We start from the raw sequence: 26,398 nt of genomic DNA on the forward strand, positions 1-26,398 counted from the left end.
ACATTCCCACTCTGCTACTCCACGCATCTCTCTTCTTGTTTATCCCTCCCTCCCTCTATCAGCATAAATCTCTCATTCACAAATAGAGGCCAAAAGAGGCTCAGCTGATGTGATGAGATTATTTTTTTTTCTGATTACAAATCAACCTCAGCTTAGATAGCTAGAAAAAACACAGCCGCTTCCCCTCCACCCCCCGTTACATCCTCTTTCATCTCCTCCCCTATTCGCTCTGGCCCGTCCCCCTCTCTCCTCATATCTCCACCTTCTTTTGGCCCTTGGTCCCTCCCCCTCCACCCTCCTCCCCACCCACTTCTCTCCCTCACAGCCACATCTGAGGACGTGCTTCATTCACTCCAGCTGCACAGGTTGTAAAGGAAGGGGAGGAAGAGGGATAACAGCAGAGGTAGAGGAGAAACTGCTGGAGAGGGAAAGAGGACAGGAGGTGAAAAAAGAGAGTGCTCAGTTTTTTTGTTTTTACTGAGAGAAGAAGGGAGTCAGAGGGTGTGAAGGAGTGAGAGAGGAGACAAGTGTTCAGGAGTGGGAGGTTCCTCCAGGGAGGTTATAGTGATCTTCGGCAGCGACCCCCTCCTCTCCACTGGGAGTCAGACCTCCAGGATCCAGAGCCATGGAGCCCTCTGTGTCAACCAAGGTCGAGGGGGAGCCCAAGGAGAGGAAGAAGATCCAATTTGCTGTGTCCAACGAGGTCGAGGGAGAGCCCAAGGAGAGGAAGAAGATCCAATTTGCTGTGTCCAACGAGGTTGAGGCAGAGCCCAAGGAGAGGAAGAAGATCCAATTTGCTGTGTCCACCGAGGTCGAGGGGGAGCCCAAGGAGAGGAGGAAGATCCAATTTGCTATGCCGGCCTCTGTGGCCACCAACCTGGACCCTCGGCAAGTGGAGATGGTGAGCAGGCGGTGGACAGATTGGTGTTTGACCCATGCAGGGACAAATCAATTTTGTGTTTCTGAGGATTCAGTTTTAGCTTTAGCTCTGACTTGTGTTTGATTTAAGCAGTTTCTTATTGGCTAATTACTAGGGCTGCCCGCTCTTAGTCGACTAATCGCTCGTTTTGGTCTTAGTCGACTAAGATCTCTTTAGTCGATTAGTCATTTTTTATGCTTTTTTCATGCTGAATGACTTATTTCAAAGAAACTTGAGCACGTCTCTGGTAAACACAAGATTTAATGTGGTGCTTTTGTGTGATTCTTTGTGGAGAAACTCAGTTTTACAGATCTGGCGATTAAATCAACTAATAGATTAGTCGACAAAATCCTATGACTGTTAGTCGACTAAGAATTTCTTTCTACTGATTCCCCCTCTGCCTTCCACTCAGTCATTCAAAGGGAGGTGTTGTTTAATGTAGCAATGAAGTGCTGCACCATTACTTACAAATGTCTCCACTCAAGAACATCTTCACCCTGCGTCACCTTCTCTCTGCTTCCTCTCATTTCTGACAAGTTTCTCATGTAGGGTTCGTCTGCCACACGTTTGAGAAATTCTGATGAAATTTCCCTCTCGCTGTTTCCTCATGAGATTAGCACCTCGCTGTCTCATCTTGACCTGTTCAACAATGTGACATTGACACGGATGTCATTATCTTGAAGCTGTTTTGCAACAGAGCAGCAGCATCAAGCCCTTGACATTTTGTCGGTCACGTAGCTGCTGCCACTGTTAATAATTACGCTTTTTTTTGTCTTTGTCACTCTTTGCATGTGAGTGACCTCTGTCATCTGACTGACTTGCTTTGCCACAGAGGTGTCTTATAACTGACTCAGCGTATCATTCTGTAAAATGCTCATTTGACAGGAATTGACAGGGAAACTCTGATCTTTCGTTTTTGTCTCCAGTGCTGATGGCTCTTATTTTAGAGCAGAGGAAAAGTGGGCCAAAGTAGGAACCGTTTGGTAGATCGAGGCCAATGGCTCATCCCTCCTGAGAGCTCCAGGAGAGATGGGGCGGGGAAAGCAAAAAGAGAGACTATATGAAGGAAAGCAGAGAGAGAAAAAGACACTCTGGGTTCACCTGTCTGAGGTCAGCTCCCTCAGTAACTGTCCTTGTTTCACAGCTTGCTTTTAAAGAGCCTTTTGATGAACTAGCATGGCCTGCAACCATGCTCCTGACTAACCATCATACACTCTCATAACAAGTTTGTTTGTCTGCGAGAAAGTGTGATAATTGCACTCTTCCAGAGCAAATCTTTTTTACAGGCCTTCCTTGAACCAAGTGTGATTTTCTTGCCTTACATTACCAGCAAAACAAGTATTCTCATCTCACGTTCTGATGCTGAATTATAACTCGCTAAAATGGAAATGTTTTGCAACACTTCACGAGACACTTTGCTCTCCTCCTCCTCCCCCTCTTATTTTCTCTATCTCTAATGCCCCGTCATCACGCTCTGAACTCTATCATCTCTTCCAAGAACCACAGGATATCAATCTGCCATATGCGAGCTTCATATAATACAAAAAAATTATCTCCTTTCCGTCTGTTTTGGGGAGGACCTTATTGCTCAATCACCTTATGGTCAAACAGTGATCGGCTATATTTAGGCTGGCTCTCCTCCAGCAGGCTGACCCTGGCCTTTATACCTTCAGATAGTTTGCTGAAGCTTCTGTGTCAGCTTCTGTTTGGGAGTTTATTCAAACACCTCGATGTTTCAAGAGCATGAAAAATATAAAGCCTCAGGTTTGTTCTATTTTGAGGTTGTGATTGCGTGTGCAGGTGGATGATTGTTACGCTCAAGGGGAGTGTGGGAAACTGAAGGGCGTTCAGGGGAGGATGTGTTTATGTGTGCTTAAAAGCAGATAGCATCTACCCGGGGCTGATGGGATCCTCCAGGGACGTGTGGGCGGCCAGGAGGAACGGCTAACGACACTCATTTCATCCCCCCTCCTACGGCAATTACTGTCGCCCACTAGTCCGTCTTTGCTAATGAGTTGTAATGACTATACCATTCTTCCGAACTTGTTACACAACCGGTGACTCCTCCTTATACTGTTCTTTCCGATGGCATTTAAACCCCCAAAACCGCTATCGACCGGGCCTTGTTACTATGGAGACGGGCTGCACAACTATGTCGCCCAAAGCTCCCCCACAGTTGGCATATAAAAGGTCAACTTTAATGGACAGCTCTGTCTGTCTGATAGGTTGTTTACGTCGGCGCTGTTTCGTGTTTGTGGATATCTATGTGTGAATGCTCTTTGATGGGTCAGGTGTTGATGTGAGAGACGCTTCTATTCCTCCCACTCAGTGAAATGTTGCACATTGTGGGAGACAGGAGCAGCTATTTGTAGATGTCTCAAAGGTGTAAGATATTCTCACCGGACATTTCTCACCTGTTAGTGAATGTTTACTCCACATCTACTTTCATGTCTGCAAGGTCTACTATAAAAAACCCTCTTATTTACCCCTGTTGGTATTAAGCTATACGCAGACTGTCTTGGCTTTATTTAAGTTTTGAGACATTTGTTGCTTGCATCTTCTTCAGTTGTAGGTGAATCGATCATTAACAATGTCCAGGTGCAAAGTATCCTCATACAACAATTCCTATGACATCTTAGGGAAAGTTATTCCTTAGTTTTCGTACTTTTTTCCTACGAATGTCTAGCAACACGTATCAATTTCCGCTTGTTACACGCTGCAGTCTTTTCAAAATAAACTTCCGTCTTCACAGGAAACAACTAGGTTTAGGAAAAGATTGTGGTTTGGGTTAAAATAACTACGCTTGAAATAACTGGTTAGCTGAAATACTTGGTTAGGTGTAGGCAACAAAAATATTTAGTTATGTTTAGGAAAATGTCGTGGTTTGGGTAAACATAACTACAGAAGTGGCGTGACTTAAGTACGGAGGTTACGTGACAAATAAATCATATGGGACACGAACGCCACATCTATGACGAACACCGGTCTCTGAGGTGAAAGTTCAGGCTACGTTCCGAATCAAATACTTTTTCTTTCTACTTTTAGTATATACTGCAGCTGCCCTTACAAAGTACATACTGTTGCGTGTTATGCATACAATTGGGACATACTACTTCGTCATAACATTCCGCCTGGAGCTTTGACCCTCTTGCTCATATATCTGGGGATTGTGAGTCAGAATAGCCAGAAAGGGCTTGCTGGCTTGCATATTGCAAAATTCAACCGAATGTAGTGAGACATCCTGGTATTTTTAGCATACTGCATTTGACATACTATGTATTGGGACATACTGAAACTTTTTCTGGCATACTAAATAGTATGGTAGTATGGATATTGGAATGCACAGCTGGTTTCACAGGGGACAAGAACGCTGATCTCCCGGGCAAAAGTCCGGTGTTTTTGGGGGGTATTTTTTGACCCACCCATACACCCTGACCTCCTCCCTACGCAGCGTTTGTTGCTCTTTGTACTTCCTGGTTCACGATTACGTGGATTACGATTTACAGTGCATTACTTTTTGTAGGTATAGCTACAAATGGTGTAGAACAGCCTGAGCAGGTTACTCAGGATAATCCACTGAACTCACTGTGTGCACATTTCTACTAAGCTTCTCCAAAGTTTTCTCACCTCACTGACAGATGTTTTCTCTTTTCATTCTAAGAACATTAAAGTTGTGTAAGCCTTTCTAATTAAAGCTCAAGCCCTAAAAGCGCCTTGACCCGAATTTTTCATGAGCATTTGTCATCATAATATTCCCTTTGTTGTTTTCCAATGCCATCTCTGACCGTATCCACAGTTATGTCCTCCCCGTCCTGTTATCTTCTTGAAAATCCTCCCAGAACAAACAATTTTTTTTAAGATCTCTTTTAAGTAATCTTTAGAGAGGTCATAAGCAAAGTTGTGGTTTTCCGCAACAACAACACAGAGAAAGCACATGGCTGTGTTTACCATCCCTACCCCCCGCTCCACACACACGCACACTCATCATCAATCCTGCGTGCTTTGGTAGTGATGTAGGGTAATGTGCGCCACGGACGAGGATTAGGGTCATGATGCAGACGCTGCATCCTTGATTCCCTCCAAGTCTGCCTCCCTGTGGACTCAATGAGCAGACATCGCTCTATGTTTCTCTTCTCTCTACTCAACCTGATCTGGACAGCTCGTGTTGATCCTCTGAATAGATGGGAAACACAGAGTATGAAAGGGAATATCAAAGGGCAGGAAAGGGCATCAGATCCAAAGCCTTCCAATGGCTTCCACATTAATCTATATTAAACCTAAAGGGGTTATGGAGGACATCATTTAGTTTCCCCTGCCCCGCCCACTCTCCCCACTCTATCCCTCACCCTCCCCAGTCCAGCCTCTGGGTTAAACGTCAAACAGCGACCTTTGGTGCAGCTCGTGTTTGTGGGTAAACATTAGCAGTCTGGGGGACTGTCAACATGCACTTCCAGAAAGAACATATTGTTGGATGGCACAGAGCATGCTGGGATGGGGCGAGAGGGTGCAGTGATCTTTCCTTCACATGTGGAGAGTCAGGAATGTCACTGTAGTGGTGTGACTCAGTTTGCCCAATGACGTGAGCCGTCGTATTTATGAAAATTAATTTTTAATGTTCCTTTCAAAGATGCCCAGAGCTGTTTGTTGATGTTTGTAATTAGGAAAGAAATTATTTAAATAAGATGAATTGCTGGAAACCACAGATTGTAATTACAGTTTGGACACAATCAATGGACCTCTGTCTTCATATGTGTTTGTTCCTCCCTGTTTTTGACAGTCCAGGCATTTTGATTAGTTAATAGCTCTGCAGAAACATTTTCATGTTCTGTATCTGTCTGAAGCAGTTAAGCACAACGTTTCCTTTCATGTTCCTTTTCCACTCCTCTCAGTTATGTGCACAAAAGCCTGTTTATTCCATTCAATCATTTATATTCTCCTCTCAAAATCATGTTGTCTTAGTGATTGTATTAAAGCTGCAGTGTGTAACATTTCGGGGGATCTATTAGCAGAATTAGCTGTAAAATTAGAAAGTTTGCTCCGGCCGGTGGGCGGTGTTTTCTTTTTGCTCGACTATAATTCAACATGGCGGCCGGGTCACAAACTTTTTCATTTTTCAGTTTAACAGTACACGACAAGATGTTTCTGAAAACGAGGCAAGAAATAGTAATTACAGTAACAGAATCTTGAATAATATTTGATCAGCGCTGCCTAGTTCAACCCGTTCTCACTCCCAACTCTTCAAATACAGCCGTTTGGTAAGTGCCCCTCGGCATCGGAAACCAACGCCCAGAGGCACACTTTAGCAACTATATGTGACGAACCATGCTTTCAACTAACTCCAATGTAAACCCACCCGTGGCGTTATTTGACGGTCGGAGCAAGTGACGTTGTATTAATAGCGTGAGAGTACCTCATTTTGTCACATCAGTCTTTAGTCACGTGACTCATCGGTATAGTTAGTCACGAAAGTTGCTAGTATCGTGAGTCACGTGAGTCAAGTGAGTCATTAGTCACGTGAGTTGTTAGTATCGTCAGTCCCGTGAGTCACATGAGTAGTTAATATCATTAGTTACGTTAGTCACATGTGTTGTTAGTAGCCTATCGTCAATCCTGTGAGTCACTGGTCACTTGAGTCGCTAGTCAGTGAAGTTAACGTCAACCACGACCGTTTCCAAACCCTAAGTGGTTGTGTTGCCTAAACCTAACATCCTGTGAAAATGGAAGTTTACGCCATACCTAGGTACCTTGTGCGTCGGTCTCCGATGCAGAGGGTCACTGACAAAGCGCCGGTATTTGATGTGTTGGGAGTGAGAGTGTGTTGCCTAGTTTGACAGTTTGATCGGAGTTTTGTGAGCAGTGATTGTGCATATTTGCTCAAAGTTACCGACTGCAGCTTTAACTGAATAATCTGTGATCGTCTGTTGGCTCCTGTGTGCATGGATGTGTGTGATGTGTAAACAGTTATTAAAACATAAATATTGAGCACGGGTAGAGTGATTTGCTGCCTGATGATGACACTGTACACAGTGAGTTGAAAACGTGTCTGCACGGGCGGGCACTGTCCAGAACCTGATGGAGGCCCGCTGCAAAGCTGCATTACGGATGGCCACCTTAGCCTTTAACATTACGGTCAACAAATCCTCTGTTGTCACTTGGTGTCATTATCCCACTCAATCACTCACATGTCACTTCAGGGATTGTAGTTCATCAAACCAAAATGTCAGGACATGAAGAGATACAGCCCCCTAATGTGCATTCATTCATCTCTAACTTTTTTCTCTGTATGTGACGGTGCAGAGACATCCCAGTGCATCTGAAGCATCTTTTAACCCTTGCTATACCAGCGATCATATTAGGATTAGAAAGGCAATAGTGGCACAGTGGGGAGAGAAATGGGGCTGGACAGGATCAGTCACTTAATGTTGTCAGACATCAGTATGTTCATGGCAACTATGTCAGGATCTGGACCCTGAACTGCACCTTTTGAGCTGATTTTACTTTCAATGTCAGGAGCTGGTGTTGCCCTTTCATCTCGCCAAAGAGCCACAGGATGGTCAGCCTGATGGAGGCATATTGAGAGGAGCACTGAGGCGTGACTCAAAACAAATGGGATTGGTCTCGATCGCTGTTTCATCAACACGGAGAAGACATGGCATTATGTTATTGCTGCTGTGCCTGTTGTAATCTCTGATTTTCGTCACAGCGGTTGAGACATTTTTTTTTTTTCGTGTTTATCTGCCTGCAACTTAATGAGCTTACCATGTGTTTAGGAGGGGGGGGGGGGGGGGGATGGGCCCAAAGCAGAAACAAGGTTATGCACAAATATTACAGTAACACATGGTTTGTCGTCCTGAGACACAAAACTAATATTTGGAATTTACGCCATCAGATGATGAATTAAAGGGATAGTTTGGGTGTTTTGAAGTGGGATTGTATGAGATACTTATACATAATCAGTGTATTATCTACACTAGATGACGGTCGGCATGCCCCCAGTTCGGAGAAACAGACAGGAGTTACCGAACAGAAGCAAAGTAATGTACTGCTGTGGACGGGGCCGGCAGAAAAACGTTTTTTAACCACCTAAAAGAAAGGCTCATGGTAAAAAAATATTTTTCGTTTAAGGTTATAAGTTATATTTAGAATATTTTTTTATCGATGCTCTCTTCAAAGTTTAACTTTTAGTTGAGTTCCCCGTCGAAAGATATTCTAAATAAAGCGTACACTTAGACTGATATTGATCTTTTTGGTGAGCCTTTCTTTTAGGTGGCTAAAATACGTTCTGACCACCATCTACACTGACTATGGATAGGTACCTCATACAACCCCCCTTTGAAACACCCAAACTATCCCTTTAAGGTGTTTGAGACATGGACGTAATGCTCACAAATCTAGATTGCAATCTTATGCAGGATGTTCTCATTCAATGATCGTACTTATACCGACAAAAAGTAATGCAGGTAGGTGTAGGTTAGGTAGTTTAAAGAGTGACAAAGTCCACGTAGGGAAGAGGTTGAGGTGGATAGATGGGTCAAACAAACACAGGACTTTCACCGATGGACATATAAAGAAAACTGGATTCAGTGTTTCAGGCGGGGCCCCGTTCATTCCTATGAAAGTTGCTCAGTGGCGCTTGAAGTAAAATCCCCCGGATCTTCCGCATCTATTGGGCCCATAGAGCAGGCTCAGTAGCGTTTCCTTTAACTCCACCTCCAAGTATTCGCTCCAGCCTCGGTCTGGGGCTCATTCACATGAACGGAGGAAGGAAAATAACTCTGGAATCGGCTATTTGTGCGTTTTACAACATTTAGGACCTAATGATTTAAATAAGGGATATTCAGGTGCTTGTACTGGGAAGTTGATTTACCTCAAAAACAATTATCCGCTGATTTACAGACGTCTCTTTCCCCATGTAAGTCTATGGGAAAAAATCTTTTTGACCCCGATGGCATCACTCGACGGACACGGAAGTTGTAGTACCAGCTTGTGTCCTGTGAAAACCAAGTTAACGTTGATTTATTTTAGCTTACTTTCGCTACGTAACTTATGTACTTATCTAACACTTCATATTTTATGAAACAGACATACTTATTTTAACCCAAACCACATCGTTTCCTAAACCTAACCAAGTAGTTTTGTTGCCTAAACAGGTTCCGCACTGCAGGGGTTTGCACAGGTGCACCGATCGCTTGTGTTGCTGAACTTAACTTTTCGTAATGAACCGCTGTGTGACACATTTTCTTAAGTGATGTTTAAATTTTATACTTACAGTAGATGAGTTACATGCCTTTTGCATCCAAGCAAAGATCTGTAAGCTGCATAGCAACCATCATCTTTTTTTTAATTTATCACCTGCAGGTACATATGACGCTGCAGATGAGTAACTATAGCTCCTCTGTCCTTTGTTTGTACCTGCCTGTTGACCTCTGGAACTGCTCTTTGTCAGCTGCACAATGCGACGACGCTCAATTTGAGTGCATGAACAATAAAAGCTGAATTATCTGTCGTGTTTGCAGGCTGTTAGAGGTGCCATCGTCTCTGTAAAAGCTTTGATTGACGTCTCCCCTGTTGTCGCCTCGCCCTGTGTGTCGCTGCGACCTGGCAGGTGGCTTTCTGTCACTCATCAGACATTGGCACATTATCTCCTCCATTGTGTTGTGATGGTGAACCTTTCTTCCAACAGTCTCTGGAACAACAGGCCAAGCAGCTACCAGCAGCTAATTACATAAATGCTGGGGGGTACTGTGAGACAGAGGAGAAGGAGAGAGAGGGGGCTGGTTGTCTGAGTGTGATATCATTCTGCCAGTGGGTGCAGCGTAATTACATTTCCTATTTTGGGGTCATTGGAGAGCCCCTCCAGATGCTAACTCCAGCCCATCTGTTTATTCAGTTAGCCAGTGGTGGGGCCAAAGGTCACCGCAAGAGTGTTGCGTGAATGTTGAGAAGCAACATGCAGCAGCAGCCGCTCTGACTTATGGGAATTCAAAGAGGCTGTTCATTTGAATATGAGCACACCATGCATACCCGACAGACCTCGGACCTCACTGTGCTGCAGTCGGGGGTGTAATTTGCGTAGCCACGTCGTCCTTGACCCTCTTTGAAACAGCTGTAAACTCAACAAGCGGTTGTTACTCAGTGAAGCTGCCTGGCAGCACTGTCTGTTAGTAATGACCGAGTATAGCCTGGATGTGTCTGACAGAGCTGTTTGTCACATGATATATCAGATAACTGGCCTTTGGTTGTGTACTTGTCATGCTTATGGAAACATTTTGTCTGCCAGCTTTGTCAAGAAGGGGCAGGGTGGGCTGGTATTTATGTTTAATGCAGCCAAAAGTGTGTCCAATTCTTTGAGCAAAACACAAAACCAAATCAAATCTAATTCCTCAAATTCCAGTATGGATATGCTCACAAACAAAACAGCAGGCAGAGATGATGATGTCAATTAACCATGCTGATATTTCACATCTTAGAGCTCAAAAACATTTTCCCTCCCCCCACAACCTTTCTCCAACAAAATCTAAATAGATATGCTGCTAATCACACTAACCAGAAAAAAATACATCTTCATCTTTGTATTTGTGTACTTTGCATTTGCTAAACCTGTTTTAATTTCCACTTGCATTATTAGCAAAAATGCATTAATGTTTTAGAGATAAAATATTTTTGGAATTGTTAAACTTTCAAAGTTAAAGAGGCCTTATTATGCTTATTTTCAGTTGCATACTTGTATTAGGGGGTTCTACTACATTATCTTTATCTTTAACAACTTTAATATAAAAAAACACTTAATTTTTCTCATACTGGCTATACTACAGCACCTCTTTTCACCCTCTGTCTGAAACGGGCACGCCAACTAGCCGTTATGTAAATGTGCTACTTGGTGACATCACCACGTTACGGAGAAAAGGTGGGACTTCAAGCAAGGCGTTTCAGGCAGTTCAGGAGCAGTGTTTCTGTGGGGGAGAGTGGCGTAGACTTTGGGCTTTGTAACTTTGCAGACCATTTAAATGCACAAAAAAACTATATAACACACTAAAGGAAAGGGGAAAATACATAAAGGCATAATAGGTCCTCTTTAATGCAGTTTTGTTCCACCATTTGTAATTGAACTTACAAAACAAACATGTTCATAAAATGAGTTTTATTTGTCAAAAATATATCTGCACTTAAACTGTACAAACAGAAAAAACAGCTCATACTGAGAGGGATAATTTTTCACCTTATTGTGTTATTGAACTCATTGTGAGATTGCACTTAGAGCGCCACATGGGGTTCTGCCACTTCATTTTAAAAGGCCCACTGGGGAGCCACAGCCCAGAGAAAAAGGGCAGCATCATGACTTTGTTTAATTGAGTTGCTCTTCAGAGTTCAAACCAGCTAAAGATCACGACAGCAGAGACGGGGAATAAAACTGCAGCAGAGCGTCTCTCATAGATGGACAGAGATGGTCACAAGAGGAGAGAGAGGGGACTTTGTATTCAGTTCACGTACCTGAGGTTGTAAGGAGAAAAACTGAAGGTGGCAGAAATTGTTAGGGTGAATGATGTATGTGCTGACCCATGGAGTTCATTTCCTTCAATTAAAGACATTTTTACAGTGAATACAAACCAAAAAACTCATCCATCTTCACTTGGTAGAACAGCAGAGCTATACCACTCAAAAGACCTACATTCCTTTGCACATATTTACTCCATATGTCAGTTTCTGGCTGAACATTATAAGGATGTTTCCATTGGTGTACTGTATGCCATGCACATACACAAGTGCTTATTTCTGAGTGATGTAGCGGCATGCGCCTGTGGGCAGATGCCATAATTGTTAATCAATTTTGTACAAATCCATATCTATCCATCCGGAGCTGCGGGTTACAGCTGTGCCACGAGGGAGAGTCAGAAAAGCTTCATATGGATCTAAGTGATGCTCCCACCCCTATCAGTTAGAGGTGACACACATGGCTTAAAGGGTAACTTCTGTATTTTTCAACCTGGACCCTATTTTCCCATGTTTTTGTGTCTAAGTGACTAATAGCGACAACAGTTTTTGAAATTGGTCCAGTATTGAGGGAGAGCGCTGTAGACGGAAGCCGCGAAATGAGCTGCGAGGGCAAGAAGCTCTCACGTTTCCACCATGGATGTATTCCACTATTCCACCATTGTCTTCCGGCGACACGTCACTTCGCCAGATTTTAGAACGAGACTTCTCCTTGAGCGAGACTCTTTCCATAATGTCAGACACTTATAATAACAATCGGAGCCTGTCATGGCAAAAACAAGCTCTTTTAGTGGACGTAAATGACGGTGCCAGCTTGCCCCATTAGCACCATATTGCAGCCTGTGAGCAGCAGCCGTCTACAGTGCTCTCCCTCAATACTGGACCAGGGTCGAGGTTGAAACATACCAAAGTTACCCTTTAATAGGATGGCCCGATGTAATGTAGTGCTATTGGACACGAGAGCTGACAGGGGAGGAGATCTGAGTTGTGTTTCTCTCTGTGTTGTCTTGGTGCTGAGGCCAGATCTGCACAGCTGACTCCCCTCGAGATGCTCGTATGTTAGCGCTGGTGCGGGGCCGAGATCCAGAGCCTTTCTGTCTCATCCCACGGAGCCCCCGGGGACCCCTGCGATCTAGTTTATGCTGTCCTACTGCTGCTGCTTTTTATAGGCCTGGCCACCAGAGCACCAGCTTAGAGGACGGCCTCTGGGGAGCAGACCCATATCAGCCGATCTGCACCCGTGCTGCTGCTACGCAAGACCGTGCTGAGCAACAACACACACATACCTGTGCACACATCCGCACATGTGCAAAGTCAACATTTACTAATGACTCATGTACCCCACATACTACGGAGTGAAGTCCTATATTAGAGTCCTCCCTGCATGGCTACTTGCCCCCAATTACATTTGACAGAAAAATACAACTCTTAGATAATAGTTTTTATTAATATGGTCGGTCTCAAAACATAACTCCTAAGGGCTTTATGGAGGTTTAAAGAAATCATCAACACATCAATGAAAATAGGAATAAAAGCATGATTGACTGATTAAAAACTTTTATATTTTAGTTTAGCCAAACAATCTGCCACTCCACAAGGTTTCTCCTCTGTCTGTTACACAATGCAGACTCAGCACATTTTTCAAATTCACTTTAGATAAATCGATGCATCTCCTTTCTATTCCACGCTATGATCCATCAGCCAACACTTTTATTGAGACCAAAGCTCGGTGTGAGACCTAGCGAGGTGCTGCTGCCTCTCGGGGAGGCCTGCAGGCGTGCACCTGTGGAACCGCTGAAAGGCCACGGCAGCAGCAGCCTGCTTAGAGCCCCTCGGTGCAAGTTCACAGCAGCTCGACTGATCTTGGTACAAAAACAATAGCTGGCAGCAGAGGAAGGGGGGTTTGGGAGATTGGGGGCATGGGGTTTAGAGAAGTGGAGGACGTACGAAGGGGAGGGGAGGGGAGGGATAATGCGTAGCGGGAGTAATCTCACACGCTGTGCCCTGTAAATGAGGAAGTCACATACATTATGTAACTCGGGGAGAGTGGGGCTGGAAAATTACTACAGTCACTATGTGTGTTAATGTCATCTGGTATTGCCAATGTCATACAGTAGCACGTCAGCGCGGCAACCACCACCGTCACCACCGTCACCATCACTTTGTGTGTGTAAGTGTGCATAGAAGAAAGAGACTCCTGTGCTACAAATGCAGTCATGCAGGTTTTATTATAATTTCATCTACCTTACAACCTGTTTCACAATTTACCCGGGAGGTGAACAGTTAGGAGGTCATGTCTTGGCATTTCACAAGATCACCAGGTTTATTACATGATGACATTAGTAGTCATCTACACCTACACACACGCAGTGCATGTGAGCACACATTCAGGTAAATAGATCATCAAATTTACAGATTATGCTTCTCAGTGACCTCAATTATCCCACACACACAATCATTTCACCCTCCATTTATCTCACGTCTCTATTATTATCTCCATCTGAATAAATAAACTGTAGTTTTGAACCTTTTCCGGCTTTCATTCTCTGTCAATGACAATGATGTCATGAGATGGACTGGAAATGTGTGCTTGTAGCTGAGAAATATTTTTCTTTCACCAGAATAATGTAACATAACCATACCTTTAAAAACAGAAGTAGAACTGAAGTGGTGTGCCCGCTATGTTGTAGGGACTTGACTAGAAACTTGTGGTAAAGTCAAATGTAAAACGGGGAAGTGATGTTTTGTAAGCTATGATATGAAAATGTGTAGAGTTAATTGGGGCTGCAGCTTAAAATTGTTTTCATAATTAATTAATCAGCCGATTGTTGCCTAGAGTAATCGATTATTGTTTAGTCTATGAAATATCAAAAAATAGTTTGACAGTTTCAGTCAAAGATGACATCTTCAAATGTCTTGTTTGCTCTGACCAATAGCCCAACACTGAAAGATATAGAACAGAGAAAAGCAGCAAATATTCACAATTCAGAAACTATAATTTGGAATTTTTGGCCATTTTTGCTCAAAAGAATTACATCAAAGCTAGAGCTGGTAGTGTTCTTCAAAAACATTATACAACACTGTTATATATGCTGAAATTCTCTTTACATCCCAGCAATCAATAAATGAAATGCTCTGACAAAAAGATCTGGTATCTGTGGCTGTTGCAGGATTTTGATAAGCCCGTCCAATCATTTAATTCGGCCTGAATGACGTTCATACGTTCATTATGATAATTGTGGGGGAGTGGCTTTGGAGGGAGGCCTGAAGGGACGGACTGTCAGTGTTGCACACTTGGCATCTTTCTCGCTCGATTTAGAGACCTTTGGAGCTACTGCTGCTACTTTCATTGGAAATGAGTTGGCAACCCAGGGGGTGTGTTTTTTCAGCTGGATCATTTTTGTAAATCAGCATATTCTTGCTAGTTTCTCAACATTAACTACCCTCACTTTAATGATGATGCATGGGACGACTTATAGGACCAATCCAGTGGTTTTCCCAGTTTAATGGCTTTAATGCCACAGGACTTGGGCATATAGGCTTGGTCATGGCAACATCTGGTGTCTGCTGTCTCCTGAGGATCTCTGTGTGAGACACCTCAGGCTGCCCTGCGAGGCTGGTAGCAGGTGTCAGGCATTCAGGCCGAGGCAGCGGGGTTCACAGCAGCAATGAGCCCCAGGCCTCCACACATTGCCAGGGGGGTGGGCGGGAGCCCTGTTAATGCTCCCTGCCAGTAAAGAGAGAAAGAAAGTTGCGGAAAGGACTGACAAGTGGGCAAACAAAAGCATAATGACATGATTTCAGTTGGTGATGGAGAGGAGAGGGAGAGACAAGTGAGGGAAATGTCCCCGTCAAGGAATGAAGGATGGATACGGAAGTAAACAGGATAGAGGAAGCAGAGGATCAAGTGAGATGGAGATAAGAGGTGAACGAGAGAAAGACAGATAGTGTGAGAGATCCAGGGGAGATGGGACAGCTGGAAGTTTCGTGACGAGATTAAAACGTGCGTCTGGTGTCATGAATAAGGGTGAAATCCACGCTCGATTACTCCGTGTTGTCGTGTTTGACAGCAGCAGCAGCTTTCCACCACGCGGCCCAACAAGCCTCTGCTTTGGCAACATGTGCCTCGCTGCGATGACGCACAGCTCGCTTAACAGGAGGGAGGGGAACCGAACACAAACACTCTGTACGGAGCAGTTTAACGCAAAATAGAGCCAGGCTGCTTAGCTCTCTTCCTGTGATGTTATGTGGTGCCGTAAACAGTAGTGGTTCATTTCATGGCCAAGGTTGGCTGGCTCCACAGAGGACACGTCTCAATACCTCGTTTGTCTGACTTGCCAAGTCCACTTAGCTGCACTGTTTTCACTCTCAGCACACTTTATTTCATCCAACATTTTCCCGAAAGGTAGTTTTATATGTCAGCTATTATTCCTTTAGTATGGATTTCTACATGTAAATCTTTCTCTATGAAGCAAAGGGCTCACTCAGTCTTGTTATTAAAGTGATATGCCACCCTAAACTTATCTTTTGAGTATCAAACTGTCACTTCCTGTTTGCTTGAAAGGTGGCGAAATGTGGTAGACACCCAGAGAAACTTCTCAAACCACTCATGCACCATTATCAACTTTACTGCTTCAAACCTGTACAGGGTGTTAACTAACAGATATATTAATCACTGGTTAATCTGTAGACTATTTGTCTGATTAATCAAGGGGCCAAAACCAAATGATATTTAAAGTTTACAATTTTTTTGGTGACTTAAATGATAAATAAATTATCAAAAAGTTGTTGATTAATTTTCTGGATGCTTATATTTTTGCCAAAATACAGCTAAATATTAGGGCTGTCAATCAATTAAAATATTTCATTGCAATTAATTGTTTGATTATCCATAGTTAATTGCGATTAATTGCATATTAATCACATATTTTTTTTTATCTGTTCAAAATGTACCTTAAAGGGAGATTTGTCAAGTATTTGATACTCTTAGCAATAAGGGTACTGCATTTAGCATAAAAATATGCTCAGATCATAACATGGCAAACTGCAGCCCAACAGGCAACAACAGCTGTCAGTGTGTCAGTGTGCTGACTTAACTATGACTTGCCCAAACTGCATGTGATTATCATACAGTGGGCATGTCTGTAAAGGGGAGACTCGTGGGTACCCATAGAACCCATTTTCATTCACATATCTTGAGGTCAGAGGTCAAGGGACCCCTTTGAAAATGGCCATGCCAGCTTTTCCTCGCCTAAATTTAGCATTCGTTTGGAGCATTATTTAGCCTCCTTTGCGACAAGCTAGTATGACATGGTTTTCTAGTTTCATATGATGCCAGTATCTCCATTTTAGCTTTACAACTGAGCCCAGTACAACCTCTGAAAGATCGATTGCGTTAATGAAGTCATTAACTTTGACAGCCTTACTAAATACACAACTTGTCTCCCAGTCCGCATGTTAATCATGTTAGTGACCTATACACTTTTTACACCCCCTTTCATCTCTACTGGGGGTGAGCGTTTACTCAAAAGATTGATTTTTTGTGGAGTTTGACAATATACGTTTATTACATGCATAGTGTCCTTTCAAAATAAACTTCTGTTTTCACAGGAATTTAGGTTTAAGCATCACAATCGCTTAGTTTGGGTCAGGAAACAGTCGTGGTTGACTTCACTGACGAGCGACTAACGTGACTCATGGAGCTGATACCGACGAGTCACGTAACTAAAGACTGATGTGACAATATAAGTTAGTTTCAGTTTCACAATGGACACAGACACTGGCCTCCTGGTTGAAAGTCTTGTGTTTGTTTGACACATCCACCACCCCTACCGCCCACCCTGTACGGACTCTCACACTATTAATATTATGTCACTTTCTCCGACCGTCGTATAACGCTGTGGGTGGGTTTACATTGGCGTTAGGTCGCTAAAGGGTGCCTCTGTGCCTCGGTTTCCGATTCCGAGGGGCGCTGACCAAACGGAGGTATTTGACGAGTCGGGAGTGAGAACGGGTTGTTCAGACGGAGGATGAAAAGAAGTGCTGCGGCACAGCCAGTATGAGTTTTTTTTTAACATTAAAACACGTAAACAAGTTCTAGTAGAAACCCAAAATACAAGTATGCACCTGAAAATAATCATAATAGGTGGTCTTTAAAAGAACTAAACTGATATCAACGGTGTTGTTGTCAAAAGAAAGGCCAAACTGTAAGACTGCAGTCCGACATGCAGGGCTTGATATTGGTGAGCTGGAGGGTACAGCCGGGCATTTGTTCCTATAAGTACAGAGAGTTCTCTGTATACGGTGACTTTTACTAGAGGTGAAGTGCAGACCTGCCGTCCGTCTGGCTGTCTGCTCTCAGACCAACAGCGATCAGCCTTCAGGGAACAGTGTGTGTGTCGGAGAGGGAGTGTCTGGGCTGATTGCTGGGCCTCATTTAGGCTAAAATCCTCTTTTCCATGGTCCCTCTGTTTGTGAGGGTGCATGACCGACTGTACATAGTGCACTCACAAACACACGTGTGTTCAGTGAAGACATCATTCCCTTCAAATAAATCCTGTATCAAAAGATTTAACACTTCTTAAATGCTGGATAATTTTGAAACTTGAGCAACAAGCATGAATTTAGCTTCTGTTCTACACAGCATTCACTGTTCACTGTATCTGAGAGTTACATAATGAGTCTTCCTCTGCTCTACTGACCGTGGCCCGAGCTCTGACCTGACTTTTGAAACTTGTTGACCCATCAGCCAACTGGGCAACAGCACTGGTGAAGTCAGCGAGTCCCCAGCATGCCCTTCACCAGTCAACAGTTCCCACTTGATTGATAAGGCCTTGTGCTGCTGAGCATTATTAATAATCCAGTGTCAGCCAGACAGTTTAATTATTCATTTATTTATGTGTGTGTTTGTTTATAGATCCGGCGCAGGAGGCCAACACCTGCCACGCTGTTCAGAGTAGCCGACCAATCATCTCCTGAGGATGATCAGTCCACCCATCAGGTAAAGGTGAAGTCAAAACACTTTTCTATAATAAGTGTCTGTGCATCCTCATCATCCTCCACTCTATCCTATGAACTGAAACAAACACACACCCTCATTTTGGAGTTTATGTAGTTCTATTATCTGTTGTCTTCCTCATAAATATCAGCTCCCAACTGGTTTTTACTTTGTAATAGTCTAACGTTTTTTAACCCTGCTGGATCATTCGATGAGTTCATCATCACAGACTCATGCTGTGTGGCCAATCGTTTTCAAACCCAAGAAGTCTTTAGTTCAAACTTAAACATTTTAAATTCCCTGAGCTTTAAGTTTCGTTCTTCATAGATTCAGAAAAAACAGTAATTTTTTCCAATTTAAAACAAATTTTAAATGACGTAAAATGTTGACAAATTAAATATTCCAGGCAGTACTTTGGGGAAGTATCCAGGCAATTACTGACATTTCTGAATAACCAGACCTGTGTTGCAAATATTGCATCACATGGCTGACGAACACATGTAGTGACTATACCATAGAAATAAAGGGAGTGTAAGAAATAAAGAAGGCTTTAATAAGGGCTGTACGATATGAGGAAAATATACGATATGCAATAGCGTTATAACGCTATAACAATATTACTTGTGATAAATAAACAGATGTTAAATGTCTACTCAGTTCTGCCTTTCTGTTGCTTTCAGTATTCTGCTAAAATACAACAAATTGCTGCTTGAATTAAAACAAAATTAAGTAAAGAATTTCCCAAATACTTTTATTGAACAAACTGAACATTGAACTGAACACAAAAGGCACCAATAAAAAGAATCACATTTGAATGTGCAGTTTTCTACTGATACTCTCTTTCAACTAACACTTCTCTCACGATGTGTTTATCACGCAATTTGACATTGCGATGACGATAAAAACAGACGTATACATTGTGCAGCCCTAGCTTTAATTTGATGTAAAGGTGCATGGTATCTTGGGTTTGAATATGTCTCTTATGTTGACAGCATAAACTGCATCATCATCTTTTATGCAACTGTGTATGAAATTGGCTTTATAATTAAACTGCCTTCTTCTGTGAAGTTTTGGAACAAAGACATACATGTGCATTTGTGAGAAAAAAATACCCCAAATTGCATATTGCTGGATGTTTGACGTTCACTTTGTAGAATGACGTGTGTTCAGAGTTTCTCACTAGAAGGCTGTTTTCACTGTTTCTCTTTGCTCATCTTCAATCTCATGTGTACCTACAGTACTAGCAGGAATTTGTGACATTGTGGATGAAATGCCTCAGCCAAGCCAGATGGCTTCAGGTCCTCAGCCACATTTTCAATAACTTCCATAAAGATAAACTTTAAAAACAGGACAGACGTCAGAACTCAATATGAATAGATTTACTGTAGATCAAACAGAGTGCAATAAACCGAGTGCTGGTCTCAAGAGCAGACTGGAGCGCCTTCAATGGTGCTCCGGCTTTTATGCTTTAGCACAAGTCCCTCCTTTGGTGCAGCTTACAACAGGTGTCCTCAAACCGTTATACCTTTTGAAAATTATTGATCACCTATAGACACCAATATTTCCAAGTTCTGGATTGGATTCAGCATTTTCCAAATCTAATGTGTCAGCACATCTTCACTGGTTAAGCTTGCATGTAGGTACACTTTCTTAAAGGCTCAATTAGCTCAATTTAAAGATTATTTAAGAAATAAATGTTTATTACAGAAAAGATTGTCAAACGATTATTAAACTTGATCACTCACATATTTATATATTTTATGCAGGAAATTATTTTCCACATCACAACTAGTTTGGAGCCAATCATGGTCCAGTATGCATCTTAATAAAGAAAAATGTAACACCTGCACACCAGCCCATGCCACAATATTTGTATTGACTATGTTTTGATCCTGCTTGGATCTTCATCAGAGTAGTGTGCAGGTGTTACCTTTTTCTTTACTGACGCTGTTCTGATAGCCTCACACCTACAGTAGATGATGTACGTATAATTAATCTTCTTCAACCAGTATGCAACTTACACAAGTGTGATGTGGAAGTCTCCAGTGCACATAACAAAGTAGGAGACATCTTATATCCTGCAGTTAAACTTTTTAAATTAATGATAATTTTTGCATATACATACTGGGTGTTTCAATGGGGGAGAAAGAGAAAAAAACAACAACAAGGTAATTGATATATCACAATCAGAAGTACATTTATGTGTTAAAACAGTGGTTCCCAAACCTTTTCTGCAGGACCCCCCTTTTGAAGTAAAAACCGAGGTCAATGCAGGACTATGCATCATTAATATTTAGCTTTGCCGCGTGTTAAAACGTGTCTGTATAAATGGGGGGTAATGTTTCTCTCTGTTTGTTGGCAGTGGGTCGTCGGAGAGAACGGAGTGCTTAAACCAAAACGTGTCATCAATCCAAACGTGTATCAGCCTCCATCACTCAGAGGTAGGTCTGAGCAGCAGTGGTACTACAGGTGGTGTTTGTGTGTTGTTGTGATTCATCCTTGTGTTTAAGTCCTTTTTGTTTTACCGTGCTTCGCTGCAGTCAATTTCCTCCTTGCTTTCCATGCTTCATAATAACAGACAAAAGACAAAAAATGCATGTGACAGATGGGTAGATATGCATTAAAGGCCTTTTATTTCTTATTTATCCCGCACATGTGTGATATGCAGGCGTGTTACCATGTGTTTCTGCTCTTACTGTACAACAGGACCTGTATATTTATTTGTGTGTGACAGATAGAAAAGGAGAGATTAGAGAGTGACAGCTGTGAGACACTGAGTGTGAGTCTAGGAAAGTCTGGATCATCCTGGATTACAGTCAGTTGTGTATACAGCTGTGACACACACACACATGAACACACACACGTATAGGAAAGATAGAAATACATACATGAACACAAACTTTCTTTTGTGTCTTTACGCATGTGGCTTCCTGTTTGTTGCATGCGGCCGTTAAAGGAGCAGAGCTTGTGTCAGCGGAGCTTCATTTAATGGGGATTTCTGGGTGTGTGTTGCATGTCGAGTGATGATATAATGAGCCAGGAGGCCTCGTTCCTGCATCAGAAATCTGTCCTTCATCAGCTCCTATGCAGAGAGAGGAAGAGAGAGATATCTCAGAATAATTTCTAATTACATAACCTACCTTAAACTAGAATAAGTGACCCTGTGCATCTGAGGGTGTGAAACGGAGAGAGAGAGAGAGAGAGAGAGAGAGAGAAGTCAAGGTGACCCAGAGGAAGTGAGAGGGGGTGTTAAGGTAATGTCACCAAAGAGAGGAGAGCGTATAAGGAGGGAGGGAAAAGAGAGTGAGTCAGCACTGCCGGGCGGGCAGTCGAGGAAAGACGAGGGTACAAACAAACAGATGGGAGAGCAGGGTGAGAGAGAAGGGATAGAAAACAACAGCGGAGGCTCAAAATAATCAGTGTGGGATAGTGTTTTTCAGTTGCCTGCCTGTCTGTCTGTCAGTGCATGTGTTTAATTGGCTTCCTGCCTGCCTGGCATGTATTCAAAAACCCCTGTGAGGCTTGATAAAAACTGACAGTGTTGAAGCGTGGTAAAACCAAAACAACATATCCCTCTATCCCTGTGTCCATGTGTTTGTGTGGCCGTCTCCCTGTGTGTATGTGTGTGCGTGTGTGTGTGTGTGTGTGTTTACCTGTGTGTAGCTGTGCAGAAGATGGCCGAAGCACATATGCAGCATCTAGGTGTCTACCCCCCCTTGGAAGACCCTTGTGAAGGGGAGGAGGAGGAGGACTACTGGCAGAGAAAGGAGAGAGAGGACACGTCTCCCACCAAAGCTGCTGGTGAGAGGGAGGCTCTCTGTCAACTGGCTGGGAACACAACAGCAGCACACAGTGGCAGCGAGGACAACGCTGTTGTTGTTGTTGTTGTTTTAAGACAAATACACCCTGAAGACTGCTTAAAACAGAAGCACTGGCAATGGGCTTTCATTTTCTATGTCTGGTTTGGGTGTTTGTATTTTTGTTACCTGCTTACGGAAATTGAAAATAAGATAGATGGTGTGATTGAGGAATTTCCAGCACAGCTACAATCTGGTTTAATGGGAGGGGGAAAAGACATTTTAAAGGGGACATATCATGAAAAATTCCCTTTTTTAGTGCTTACGCTCATACATTTAGATAACTGGAGTGCCTATACCAACCCACAAACTGTGAAATAAGACCACCCAGTCAGATTTTGTGAGCTGCCTGGATCAAAAAACATGTGATTCAACAAGCCATTCAGATTTGTCTCCCCTTCCTATGTCAAATGCAGGCTCATTAGAATATATCACCCACAGCTTGAGATGTCTGCATGTCCAACAGGGTCTGCTTAGGTCTGCATGACGTAAATGTTGTCATCGGCCCATGTCCACGGGGGTTCGCGTCAGACTTTATGTGGACGGCCGTGTGCAGCCTAAAATTTGTGACCGCGCGGACTGTACGCGAACGCTCCAATTTAGTTCCACACTCCAGTCCAGTTGGTGGCGTATGTACCTCTAGCTGGTTTGCAAAGAAGAAGAAGAAGAAGATAACAAAGTGAATGCTTGTTTTGAAGAGAGTTTGTTTAAAGATCTGCTGTTTTCCACATTTATATAATTCATCTTTAAAGGAATACAAAGATAGCCAAATGGCGTTGAACTCCTGCCTTTATGGTGCATTATTGTCATCAACTGGAGTGGAGTGTGGATCGGGAAACACCGCGGACGTTTGTGTGAATGATCCAGTTTTCCTTTATGTTCATCCTGGTGGTGTCTGCAAACATTTCACATAGTTTGAGATTTGAGGACAAATTTTTCTCCCATCATTGATAATCCTCCTGAAACAGTGAGAAAAACATGTTAGATAAAGTGTCACACCAAAACTTAAGGCCTCAATATGCAAAATATCTGACTTATTGTTATTTCACTGTGCCCAAGATGAGTGTTTTCATTGTTTTCAAGTAGATGCAATAGATTACACTCTGCTTACTGGTTATCACCTGAAATCTCAACAAATCTACCAGACTAGAAACTTTATAAAACTTTAAACTCTATATTTTTGGTGTCTTTGTTACAGTATGTGAGACAGCAACAAAGTTGGACACCATCAAGTTTATATTTTACAAAGATGGAAAAACAAAATGATGTGCAAGATAACTGAAAAACAAAAGTAAAATAGGCACTGGCAGGTAAAAGGGCAAGAAATACAACTACCTTAAACTATTCTGAAATCATTTGCTCCCATAACAAATGTAATATAAATCCCTATTTATTCCTTCTTCTCAGAGGAAAAGTCTCCTGCAGGTTTCAGGGTAACGTTCGCTCGTCTGTGGGCCGACCAGCAGCACAGATGAAGCTCTGTGCGTTGAGCGACAGCCCCAGTGTCATATTAGCTCTCTGTCTCGCGCCCCAAATCTGTCAGAAGAAACACTGCAGCTGACTAAAGGCTGGTGACACAACACCTGACCACCAGTCAGAGAGGCCAGACAGGATCAACAAGCACACAGAGAGCAGGCTGTCTGTGCCGAGTATAAAAGAGTTTGAGTTATGTGCAGCAGCAGAATATCTGTGCAAGTTTCATCTCCAGGAAAAAACAGTACACAAATCTCAAGTTGAAGTGAACTTTTTTTTTTGCATATACGCTCCCTTATTATTTTGTTTTATGGAGCAAAATTATTGGTTTTTAATCTCCATTATATCACATGAGAACGGTGGCATTTCATTCAGAGTTATTGCTCTGTCAGCCCAGATGACAGACTCTCTCAATAAATCCCTTTGTGGATTCAGCCGGCTGAAACACAAAGTACTCAAACGGGATGTTGAAAGATCCTGATTGGCTCCTTTGATTACAGTTCATCTGTTCTTTTGGTCGAGCGACACAGTTTGGGCTCGGCCTGCGTTATCACAAACACAAGACAAATCAAAGAAAACAAGTTACTTAATCACGTAGCTGTTCGTCACTGTCATCTTATGAAAAGGTTTTCCAAGAATAAGAAGCACAGTCTTCTCCTCAGTCTCATCTAGTGGGTTTCTAAATGTCTGAAGTGCAGCTTAGAAAGGATCACATAAACACAAAATTCATGTAAACTCACCAGAAATGTTACTTTTTTTAATTGATTATGCATCAATCTCTATGCTTATCAATAACACTAAATAAGCAGTTATGATAAAAAACAAAAGTCGTACATATATAACACAACCTTTGTCTTCCTGTACAGAGAGAAAAACTGTCGATTAGGGCTGCAACTAACTAACTATTGATTATTTCCATTACCAATTAATCTGCCAATTATTTTCTCGAATAATCAATGAAAAATGCAAAGATATTCAGTTTACTATTATAGAAGTCTAATAATGGGGACATTTGGGCACTTTTGCTTTTAAAAATTACTTAAACAATTAATACATTTCAAAACAGTTGGCAATTTTTGTTTTTGTTGAGCGACGATTCAATTAATCATCTAATTGTTCCAGCTCCACTGTCAATACTAGTGTCTTCCTGCCTACCAATCATCTCTTTCACCAGAAATAAAGAGGACCTATTATGCTTTTGTGCTTTTTCCCTTTCCTTTAATATGCTATATAGTTTTTTGTGCATGTAAAAGGTCTGCAAAGTTACAAAGCCCAAAGTCCACGTCAAAGGGAGTTACTCTCCCCCTACAGAAACTCTGTTCCTGAACTGCCTGAAATGCCTCGTTTGAAGTCCCGCCTTTTCTTCTGTAACGTGGTGATGTCAGCAAGTTTGACATGCCCTCAAACAAAGCGAGATAGAGCGGAGCTGGAGCAGAGTCCAAAGAGTTTGGTTCAGTTGACCATTCACAAAAAAGTGGGATAGCTGACCAATCAGAGTGGGGCCAGGGGGGTGTAGGAGCTCAAACAGAACGTTTCAGACAGAGGGTGAAAAGAGGTGCTGCTGCACAGCCGGTATGAGAAAAGTGAAGCGTTTTTTGAACATTAAAGCATGTAAACATGTTCTAGTAGAAACCCACAATACAAGTATGCACCTGAAAAAGAGCATAATAGGTCCTCTTTAACTCAACAAAGAAACGTCATATGATAGGCCTACTATGACACATTTATATCAATGGTAACAATTACCAAAAGCAAAACTTGGTGTCGTGATTTCACTGCTTGTTTTTGACCTCAGTCTTTGTTTCCTCAGAGACGGCGACCACCGAGCAGTCAGACAAGTTCTCCAGCGTGAGAGAGACGGCCAAGCAGATCCAAACGGCACAGGAGGAAGAGGAGGACGAGGACGAGGAGGAAGAAGGGGACAAAATCAAGGAAACGACAGAGGAGAACAGTTGGGGGAGTAACTGAGAGAGAGTGAGAGTGAGAGGGGTAAACATTCGGAGGGAAGAAGAGTGAAGGTGTTTTGTCACATGGTTAGAATCTGAAGTTGTGGATGTGTGGAGACGAGTGAGCAAAGATCTCTGTACTACTTCACCTCTAAAGATTGAACGGTAACGGTGCATTAAAGAGAGGACAGAGAGGCAGTTTGTGTATTATGAGCAGGTGAGGAATGATGTACTGACAGAGACGCCACTTTGGCCCTAATGTCCCTTTTGTTTATAATGAGAGTGGAGGGACAACGAGGTCAACACGACCAAATACCCTGTAAGACCAGTCCTCCCTCTACCTTAATGCTTCTGCACAGAGCTCAATGTTCCTTTAAAGAGGATAATAATTACCACGAGAACCACACACACACTCATTTTGAACAAAGACTGTCTCTTATACGACCCTTTCAAAAGTACTTGAAAGTCTTTAAAAGTGTGTGGATCATGTTCCACTTTATTTTGAAACATCATCGCTCTGATTTGTCATATTCATTGTTTAGCAGTGAGATTAAATAAGCATGCACTGCCATCTTGTGGTAGAAAATAGGAACAACAGGTTTAAAGTGATACTCCAGCCTATACAGTATCTACCTTAAAGTTATAATCCTTCATATTTTCATGGGTTGAAATCCACCTTTAATGCTTGTTAAGGTCGACATTTATTCAATGAATT

General features: G+C 42.6%; 1 protein-coding gene across 4 annotated transcripts; it reads left to right on the top strand.

Annotated features, from left to right (window-relative positions):
* Positions 1-280: 280 nt before the first annotated feature.
* ppp1r1b (protein phosphatase 1, regulatory (inhibitor) subunit 1B) lies at positions 281-26,055 on the top strand. Of its 4 annotated transcripts, none has more exons than XM_037793011.1 (5): positions 287-901; positions 18,327-18,410; positions 20,770-20,864; positions 24,380-24,386; positions 25,568-26,055. In XM_037793011.1, exons 1-5 carry the CDS (start codon positions 626-628, stop codon positions 25,703-25,705), a joined length of 600 nt encoding a protein of 199 aa, XP_037648939.1. In that variant the 5' UTR covers positions 287-625; the 3' UTR covers positions 25,706-26,055. The 4 variants fall into 4 exon arrangements, with proteins under 4 accessions (XP_037648936.1, XP_037648937.1, XP_037648939.1 ...); XM_037793010.1 differs by lacking the exon at positions 24,380-24,386 and adding an exon at positions 22,071-22,208 and having other exon boundaries at positions 289-901; positions 18,327-18,416; positions 20,770-20,848; positions 25,548-26,055; XM_037793008.1 differs by lacking the exon at positions 25,568-26,055 and having other exon boundaries at positions 281-901; positions 18,327-18,416; positions 20,770-20,848; positions 22,071-24,931.
* Positions 26,056-26,398: the final 343 nt, after the last annotated feature.

Source organism: Sebastes umbrosus, chromosome 14, assembly GCF_015220745.1.
Source record: "Sebastes umbrosus isolate fSebUmb1 chromosome 14, fSebUmb1.pri, whole genome shotgun sequence".
Classification (NCBI taxonomy): Eukaryota; Metazoa; Chordata; class Actinopteri; order Perciformes; family Sebastidae; genus Sebastes; species Sebastes umbrosus.

What these genes read in the sequence shown, in the direction of transcription:
- ppp1r1b (XM_037793008.1), top strand. Translation starts at nt 626, where the DNA reads ATGGAGCCCTCTGTGTCAACCAAGGTCGAGGGGGAGCCCAAGGAGAGG. An exon ending in AGTCCACCCATCAGGTAAAG is followed by an intron (nt 18,417 to 20,769) that starts GTGAAGTCAAAA and finishes GTTTGTTGGCAG; the next exon opens with TGGGTCGTCGGAGAGAACGG. An exon ending in TCAGCCTCCATCACTCAGAG is followed by an intron (nt 20,849 to 22,070) that starts GTAGGTCTGAGC and finishes ACCTGTGTGTAG; the next exon opens with CTGTGCAGAAGATGGCCGAA.